Source organism: Strix aluco, chromosome 33, assembly GCF_031877795.1.
Source record: "Strix aluco isolate bStrAlu1 chromosome 33, bStrAlu1.hap1, whole genome shotgun sequence".
Lineage (NCBI taxonomy): Eukaryota > Metazoa > Chordata > Aves > Strigiformes > Strigidae > Strix > Strix aluco.
The window spans coordinates 2,977,526-2,986,976 of record NC_133963.1 but is presented as its reverse complement, the minus strand read 5'-3'; the positions used below and the strand labels follow the sequence as shown (position 1 = coordinate 2,986,976).

General features: G+C 53.0%; 1 protein-coding gene across 3 annotated transcripts in view; it reads right to left on the bottom strand.

Moving 5' to 3' along the window:
• Positions 1-6,272: 6,272 nt before the first annotated feature.
• The window catches only part of BICRA (BRD4 interacting chromatin remodeling complex associated protein), a 37,335-nt gene continuing 34,156 nt past the window's right edge, over positions 6,273-9,451 (bottom strand). For all 3 annotated transcript variants that reach the window (XM_074810041.1, XM_074810044.1, XM_074810043.1), the window contains 3 exons: positions 9,112-9,206; positions 8,751-8,853; positions 6,273-7,528 (listed from right to left, as the gene is read on the bottom strand). In XM_074810041.1, the coding sequence (XP_074666142.1) occupies positions 6,339-7,528; positions 8,751-8,853; positions 9,112-9,206 (1,388 nt within the window). In that variant the 3' untranslated portion in view covers positions 6,273-6,338. The remainder of the gene's footprint in view (positions 7,529-8,750; positions 8,854-9,111; positions 9,207-9,451) is intronic.

Here is a 9,451-nt window from a genome sequence, read left to right as displayed (position 1 = left end):
TCCCCCTTCTGATGGCAGAAAATATTAAAAAAAATGGGGAAAAAACCCAGAGAATCAGAAGGTGAAATCTGGAAATGGGGGGGGGGGGGCGTGTTTGGGGGGGTCTTTGCTCAATTTGGCAGAAAATATCAAAAAATGGGGAAAAAAATTGGAAAATCAGAGGGCGAAATCCAGGATTTGGAGATGGGGGGGGGCACGTTTTTGGGGGGTTTTTGACTCAAATTGGGTAACAGCTTGTCAGAAAATCCCCCAAAATGGGAAAAACCAGTGAAATCTGCAATTCCTGAGACGGGACGGGAGCACGGTTTTTGGGGTGTTTTTACTCAATTTGGGTAACAGCTTGTCAGAAAATAAAAGAAAATGGGAAAACCTGGTGAATTGGAGGGTGAAATCTGCAATTCCTGAGATTGGACGGGGGGGGGGGGCACGGTTTTGGGAGCTCTTGACTCAATTTGGGTAACAGCTTGTCAGAAATCCTCAAAAATGGGAAAAAACTGTGAAATCTGGAATTTCTGAAATGGAACGGGGGGGGGCACGTTTTTGGGGTTCTTTGCTCAAATTGGGTAACAGCTTGTCAGAAAATGGCAAAAATTGGGAAAAAACAGTGAAATCTGCAATTCCTGAGATGGGACGGGGCGGGGGGGGGGAGCACATTTTTGGGGGCTCTTGACTCAATTTGGGTAACAGCCAGAAAATCGCAAAAAATGGCAAAAAAACAGTGAAATCTGGAATTTCTGAGATGGGACGGGGGGGGGGAGCACGTTTTTGGGGGTTCTTGCCTCAAATTGGGTAACAGCTTATCAGAAAATCCCCCAAAATGGGAAAAAAACGTGAAATCTGGAATTTCTGAGTTGGACGGGGTGGGGGGGGGGCTGCACGTTTTTTGGGGTTCTTGCCTCAAATTGGGTAACAGCTTGTCAGAAAATCCTCAAAAATGGGAAAAAAACTGTGAAATCTGGGATTTCTGAGTTGGGACGGTGGGGGGGGGGCGCATTTTTTGGGGGTTCTTGCCTCAAATTGGGTAACAGCTTGTCAGAAAATGGCAAAAAATGGAAAAAAAACTGTGAAATCCGGAATTTCTGAGATGGGACGGGGGGGGGAGCACGTTTTTGGGGGTTCTTGCCTCAATTTGGGTAACAGCTTGTCAGAAAATGGCAAAAAATGGGAAAATCACCCAATTGCAGGGTGAAATCTGGAATTCCTGAGATGGGACAGGGTGGGGGGGGGGGGTGGCACATTTTTTGGGGTTTCTTGCCTCAAATTGGGTAACAGCTTGTCAGAAAATCCTCAAAAATGGGAAAAAACTGTGAAATCTGGGATTTCTGAGTTGGGACGGTGGGGGGGGCGCATTTTTTGGGGGGTTCTTGCCTCAATTTGGGTAACAGCTTATGAGAAAATCCTCAAAAATGGGAAAAAAATGTGAAATCTGAGATTTCTGAGTTGGGACAGTGGAGGGGGGGTGGCACATTTTTTGGGGGTTCTTGCCTCAAATTGGGTAACAGCTTGTCAGAAAATGGCAAAAAATGGGAAAAACCAGTGAAATCTGGGATTTCTGAGATGGGGGGGTGTGTGTGTCCATGTTTTGGGGGTTCTTGCCTCAAATTGGGTAACAGCTTGTCAGAAAATCCCCCAAAATGGGAAAAAACTGTTGAAATCTGGGATTTCTGAGTTGGGACGGTGGGGGGGGGGGTGGCACATTTTTTGGGGCTTCTTGCCTCAATTTGGGTAACAGCTTGTCAGAAAATGGCAAAAAATGGGAAAAACCAGTGAAATCTGGGATTTCTGAGATGGGGGGTGTGTGTGTGCATGTTTTGGGGGTTCTTGCCTCAAATTGGGTAACAGCTTATCAGAAAATCCTCAAAAACGGGAAAAAAACGTGAAATCTGGGATTTCTGAGATGGGGGGGGTGTGTGTGCATGTTTTGGGGGTTCTTGCCTCAAATTGGGTAACAGCTTATCAGAAAATCCTCAAAAACGGGAAAAAACCCGTGAAATCTGGAATCCCTGAGACGGGCCGGCGGCGGGGGCGCGTTTTTGGGGGGCTCCTCCCCAATCCGGGGGGTGCCATGGGGGCGAGCGCCCCCCTCCCCCCCCCTCCGTCGCCAGCCGGGGGTTGGGGGGGGTGGGTGTGTGTGTGTTGGGGGGGGGGGGGGGTCGCACTCACCGGTTGAGGAAGGTGTTGCCGAAGGGGTTGAGCTTGCGGAAGGGTTTTTTGGGGTCCACGATGAGGGCGTTGCCGGGGGTGACGCCCTCGCTCTCGCCGTGCATGATGGCCACGAAGGAGTCGGTGGTGGGTTCGGGGCCCACGCGGCTGCCCGGGATCTCCTGCTCCAGCAGGTACCGGATAAAGGTGGTTTTCCCGGTAGAATATTGTCCGGCCACTAAAACCATCGGTTTGTTCTCAAAATCCGCCTCTTCCAGCGCCGGCGAGTGAAAATCGTGAAACGGTAAAATTCCTCCACCGGCAAAAGTTTCTTTTTGTAGAGATTTTTCAGCCCCTCGGTGACGGTGCGAACCACCTCGGGGCTCTTCTTCTCGTTTTTCCGCATCCAGCTGAACATCCCGGCGGCTTCTTTTATTATTTTTAAATTATTTTTTTAAATTAGTTGTTTTTTTTTTTTTTTTAAGGGGGAAGCGACACCCCGAAACGGGGGATTGGGGGGGGGGGGTGGGGGGTGACGGCGCAACGCTCAGGGCTGAGCCATGGGGCGCTGGGTGGGACCCCCCGACCCGTCACCGAAACGCAGCGCCCCCCCCAAAAAAAATTGAAAAAGTTTTGACGCTTTTGGGTTTTTTGGGCCTTCCCACCGCAAAGCGTTTTTTTAGCGGGAAACGGGGCTTTTTCGCCCCAAAAAAACCAGCGGCGGAGGGTTGTCGCTGCTCTCGGATGAAGTGACTTGTTGAGTTTCTTCTTTTTTTTTTTTTTTTTTTCTTCTTTTTGGTTGTTTTTGAAGTGGTTTTAACGGGAGGGGAAAAAAAAAAAAAAAAATCCGCCGCGATGCCCGAAGATCCCGCGGATCTGAGCGGGGGCGGGAGGCGGCCGGGAGAAAAGTGCTGGGGGGGGGGGGGGGGGGAATAAATTAACATAAATTATGGAGGGGGGGGTGTGTGGGAGTCGCCGTTTTGAGACGGAGCCGTAAAAAAAAAAATTAATAAATTAATCGCGGCGACGGGGGCGGAGCTGGGACGCGGCAAAACCCCCCCCCGGGACACCGACCCACGGCGGGGGGGGGGGGGTCGCTCCGGCCGGATCGTCTCTGCGCCCCCCCCCCCCCTTCCATTTCACCTTCCCACCTCGAGACACCCGCTAATCCCAAAACCCCCCGAATTCACCCCAAAACACCAGCGCCGGGCCCCTCCCTACCAACCCGCTTCTGGTTTTGCCCCGTTTTCACCCTTTTTTTTTTTTGGGGGGGGGGGGGGGGGCTGCTGAAAGCACCTGGGACCACCGAGGCGGGCGCAGTTTTTAAAAAGAAGAGCGATTTAATTTACACAGAAGTACTAAATGTACATAATTCTTTAAAAAAATCGTTATACACAATAAATACAGTACAAAATTATTTTATAGTACTATATTTTGTTTCGAACTGTGGTAGCGTTCACTGGTACCGGCGGGGCGGGAGGGGGGGGGTGGTGGGGGGGACGGGGTAGAATTTGGGGGGGGTCTCATCCCATTTTTTGCCTTTTCCCCCCCAAAAATTGGGATTTAACCCCCCTCCTTCAGGCAGGTGTGTGTGTGTCCCCCCCCCCACCTCCCACCGCCCTAAAAAAAAAAAAAAGATTCAAAACGGGTGGGAAAAGGTTGAAAAAACCCCCCACACACACCTCGGTGCAACGCAATGGTCAAAATGGGGGTTTTCTCCTCAAAATTGGGGGATGCCGGAGCTGCCCCCCCCACCCCCGCCTGCCTCACTGGGTGGTGCCAAACGGCCCTTTTTTTTGGGGGGAAATCGGGGGTTTTCCAAGGCCTGGAAGAGAAAGGGATAAAATAAGGAGCCAACGATCCCAATCGACGCTTCCTTCTCGATGAAAAAAAATAAAAATTAAGACACTAAACGAAAAAAAACCCAAACAATTTAATATACATTTTTATATATATATATGTATATATAAAAAAAAAAAAAAAGCCAAATATTTTAAGCCTGGGAAGCGTCGTCCCTTATTGCTGCCCCGACCCGCTCGGCGGCACCTGCCCGCGCCCGAGGGTGCAGGGAAAGAAAAAGAAAAATATTAATAATTAAAAACCCAAAAATTATAAAATTATTACCTCGGGTTTGGCGAAGGCCGAGCGTGGGGGGGTCCCGCTGGCGGCAGCTGCCCCTCGGGCCCGCCCCCCCCCCCCCCCCCGCCAAAATTCCCAGATCGCGCCCGCCCCAGCCCCTTCCCTCTGCTCCCCGACTGCTTTTTGGGTGAAAAAAGAGGAAAAAAGGGAGCGGGGAAGCACACGGCGTTGCCAAACCTCACCCGCTCCGTTGGGGAGCGATGGGGGACGCGGGAAGAGGGTGAGGAGGGGGGGGGCGGTTTGTGGGGGGTTTTTTTGTATATTTTTTTTTTTTTTTTTCCAAGAGGACGGGACCGAGGGGGAATTTTGGGTTTAAAAGCGGGATTGAGGCGACGGTGGGAGGGTTCGGGCGGCCGGAGCCAACGCGGCGTGAGCAAGCGCGTAGGAATGCCGAGCGCGCGCTCGCCGCCGTTCCCAGGCCGGGGAAAAACAGATTTATGGTTCCTCCTTGGAAAAAAAAAAAAAAAAAAAAAAATAAAAAAAAAAAAAATAGAAGCAAAGGGGAAAAAAAAAAATTAAAAAAAAAAAAAACCACAGAAAAAGAAACAGCAAAAAGCGGGAGGCTCGCGGGGAGCGGCCACGCGCAGCCCCCCCCCCCGGCTCCTCTCCAGTTGCGTCGCTTAAAAAAAAAAATAAAAAATGAAAAGTTTTGTGTGTTTTGTTTTTTTTTATTTTCTTTTCGCTCGTTTGCTGGGGTTTTGGAGGACGGAAGCCGCCGCCGCCGGCGCGGAGGAAGGATGTTTTGTGTTTCCAAGGGTGATCCCTCCCTGTTTACACCAAAAGAGGCTCCTTTTCAGCCGAGCAGAAAAGGGGGGGGGAAAAAATTATAATTTAAAAAAAACGGAAAAAAATTAACGTTCAGGCTTTTTTTTTTTCCCCCTGTTCCACCCGGGGTCTCCGCCGCTGGCTGGGCCCCGATCTGTGGCGTTTTGCCCCCAAAATGGGGTTCTGGGAGGGGCTGGGGGGGGCCCAGTGGGACCCGATGGCACTTCAAAGTCAAGGTTATTGCCTCCAAAAGGAGAAAAAAAAAAAAAGGATTTTGGGGGGGGTTAAAAAAGAAAATAAACGGGATGGACGCAGGCGAACGGGCGCAAACGTGGGGAAAACGGGAAAAAAACCCCTCGAAGTCCCGGAGGGGGTGGGCGGGGGGGGGCAAAGTGGGAGCGGACGGATCCTCCCGGGAGCTTCTGGAATCGGCCAAAATATTGATTTTTTTTTTTTTTTTTTTTGGGGGGGGGGGAAGGGCGCACTCGCAGCGTGTCATTGTGATTTTTTTGTTTTAATCCCTCCTTTAAAAATTTGTCCTTTTCGGTGTCAATCGGGGAAAAACTCAACAATTTCCCCCCCCGCTCCCCTTCCCGGCCTAAAACCTTCGTTTTTCTGCTCGTTAGTGTTTGCGTTTCCTTCTTTTTTTTTTAAATTTTTTACCCGCCCTTTTCTGACCAACCGGAGGGTCCCGAATCCTGCGCGCGGGGTCTGAAATAACTTAAAAAAGGTAAAAAATTGGTAAAATTTTGCCCCTGGGGCAACGAGTGCAGAGTCCTCTTTGGCCTCCGGGCGGTTTCTGGGAGGGGAGCGGGACGGAGCGGGGAGGGGGGGGGTCACAGGGTGGGAGGGGGGGGAAAGAGAGAACAGACCGATCGGATTATTCAATATGAGCAAATTTGTTACAGAATCTAAATTACAGAGCCGGGAGTTCCCTCCAGTCCGTCCCCCCCGGGGGGGGCGCTCGGGGGGGCTTTTAAAACGCCCTAAAATCACCCCGATTAAAGGGGGGGGGGGGGGGGGGGGGAAGGGCCCCCCCTTGGCCTCCCCGGGCGCCTTCCGCACACACACAACCCTCCCCCCCCCCCCCTCCACCCCAAACCCCCCCCCCCCCTTGTTTTTGCCCGTTGCGGGGGTCGCCGGCACCAACCGTGGGGCTTCAAACCGCGTCCAAGCGGCCGTTTTTTTGTTTTGTTTGTTTGTTTTTTTCTTCCTCCTCCTCCTCCTCCTCTTCCTCCTCCTCCTCGTGGTCTCGGCCGGGGTTCGCCGCTCGCTCCGCCGGGTTCTCTCTGTTATCTGTTCAACGTCCTGGCGCCAAGGCCACCGTTGTGATTGGGGGCAAGGTAGGCGTCCGTCCGGTGGACGGGCGAGGAGAAGGGCGAGGAAGAGGAGTTGTACGAGGAGGAAGGCGTCCGGACGTTCTGGGCCCCGGCCTGAGGTTGCTGCAGGTTGAGGATGCTGTCGATGGCGCTCTGGAGGTGCTCGTTGAGGGAATCGTCCTGGGGGCTGTCGCTGGAGAAACTGGCGTTGTCCACCTCGAAGGATTCGGATTTTCTCCGTTTCGCCGGCGGCAACGGAACCTCCCAGGTAAGTTCTTGATCCGGAGGTTCGGGTTTAATCATCCCGCGATAAAACTCGTCCTCGACTTCCGCCAGTTCTTTCATCAACCCGCCGGCGCCGTCGTCGCCTTTGGGTTGGACGACCAAAGACCGAGCGTCGCCGCGGTTGAGGAAGAGGAGTTTGGGGTTTTCCTCCGGCCGGTTCTTCCCCGAGGGGCCGTCGTGGCTCTTGCGCGACGTGATGACGCCGCGGGGTCCGTCCTCGGGTTTGGCGGTGGCGGCGGGGAGGGGGGGTCTGTCGGGTTTGTTGGAGCCGCCGTCGGGTTTCTCGGCCGCCGGCGCGTCGACGTTCTCGCGGTAGGTTTTGCGCAGCGGCAGGCGGCAGTAGGTGACGACGGGTTTTTTCTCGGCGGGAGGAGCCGCCGCGGCGGCACCGACGTGGTCGACGGTTCCGTTCATCTGCCCCGCGGCGGCCGAGGGCGGCGGCGGCGGCGGCGGGGGGGGCGGATCGGGGGGGCCTTTGATGACGCGGCAGGCGGCGGCGGGGGGTTGGTGGACGGGGTCGAGCGCGGTGTTGTGGACCACTTTGCTAAGCCCGGCTTCTTGCTTAATCTTGAGCTTAAGGCCGATGCGGCTCCGCGCCTCGTAGGTTTTGATGGGGGGTTTGCTGCGCGAGGGCAGCGCGTCCTCGTCGCCGTCCAGCGAGGGGGAGGCCTTGGCCCAGGTGACCGAGGGGGAGCCCCCACTGTGTTTGATCACCAGTTTGGTGGGGTGCAGGGGGGGCGCGGAGGGGGCCAGGGGCAGCTTCGGGTTCTCGGGGGTCGGGGTTGAGCCGGAGGAGGAGGAAGAGGAGGAGGAGGAGGAGGCCGGGGCCGCCGCAGGGGGGTGGCCCTGCAAGCGGGAGGACGAGGAGACGTATTCGTCTGCAACGAAAGAGCACAGCAGGGGTTAGGGTGAGCGTGGGACCTGCCCCTCTGGGGATTCCTCTTCAAAAATACGTGAAATTAGGATTTTCCTAAATATTACTGCAAGATCTGTACTTTACACCCTTCCCTGCTCGTGCCAGGATGTGTTTTCCTTCCCCTCCTACACCTCTTGGCCCTTCTTCCCTCCAAGAACTTCCACTTTTTTATCGAGCTCATCCCTCGTTATCTCGAGGAAACAACCCAAACGAGACACAAAATAAATACTATTATGATACTATTACTGCAAAACCCGTCATTTGGATGTTTCCCTGCTCGTGCCGGGATGTGTTTTCCTTCCTCTCTTACACCTCTTGGCCCTTCTTCCCTCCAAGAACTTCCACTTCTTTACCCAGTTCACTCCTCGTTCTCTCGGGGCAATGACCCAAACGAGACGCGCTTCTCTGCAACGGAAACCCCGCGCAGAACCCTGCCCCTCTATTAATTTTCCTTAAAAAATAAATATAGTTATCATTACGATACTATTACTGCAAGATCTGTACTTTACACCCTTCCCTGCTCGTGCCAGGATGTGTTTTCCTTCCCCTCTTACACCTCTTGGCCCTTCTTCTCTCCAAGAACTTCCACTTTTTTACCGAGCTCATCCCTCGTTATCTCGAGGAAACAACCCAAACGAGACACAAAATAAATACTATTATGATACTATTACTGCAAAACCCGTCATTTGGATGTTTCCCTGCTCGTGCCGGGATGTGTTTTCCTTCCTCTCTTACACCTCTTGGCCCTTCTTCCCTCCAAGATCTTCCACTTTTTTACCAAGCTCATCCCTCGTTATCTCGAGGAAACAACCCAAACGAGACACACAAAATAAATACTATTATGATACTATTACTGCAAAATCTGTACTTTACACCCTTCCCTGCTCGTGCCGGGATGTGTTTTCCTTCCTCTCTTACACCCTCCAAGAACTTCCACTTTTTTATTGAGCTCATCCCTCATTATCTCGGGGCAATAACCCAAACGAAATGCTCTCGTCTGCAACGGAAACACCAGGGCAGGAGTTGGGGTGAGCGTGGGACCTGCCCCTCTGGAGATTCTTCTTCAAAAATACGTAAAATTAGGATTATCCGAAATATTACCGCAAGATCTGTACTTCAGACCCAAACCGCACGCAAACGGCTTTGAAAAGGCAGAGAAAGAGCAGAAATCATCCGTCTCCCACCTGGTTTCTCCTTGGCCAGCTGCTTGTCGAGCGCCAACATGGTCTTTTCCTCCTGGATGAACATGCGGTCGATCATCACCATCTCCGCGGAAGGGCTGACCCTCTGCAGGGGAGGAGGAGGAGGAGGAGGAGAGGGACGGGGAGGAAGAGGAAGAAGCTGCCGTTACACATCGCCACTGATCGCTCTCCTGGGTTTCCCCCATCCCCGCCCCGCAAGGCTCGACGCGAGAGACAGACTCAGCGGCGGGGAGAGGAAAGTTTCCCCCTTCCTGCAAAAAAAAACCCCCAGCGGCCAATCGACCCCGGCAGCCCGTGATGCGACAAAACCCGGCGTTTTAGTCCCAAATGGGGCTAAACTCACCCGAGACTCCTCCAGGAGCAGCAGGCGGTACTTGTTGAGCATGGCTTGCGTGCGCTTTAGCAGCTGGGTGGACACCACTTCGAACTCCTCGTCCACTGCGAGGAAGAGGAGGGCGGGGAGAAAGGGGAGTTGTCACCGGGCAGGTACGGGGTGGGAGGCTCTTGGTTGAATTTTTCGGTGGGTTTGGTGTCATTTTAGTTCATATTGAGAAGCGTAATAATATAATTTTAATTGCTGTGGTTGTTAAGAATCTGCTAAGATCTGGTTTAAAGGTTTTGCAAAACCCAGAGACCCCGAAAAAAGGGGTTTGGTGTCATTTTAGTTCATATTGAGAAGCGTA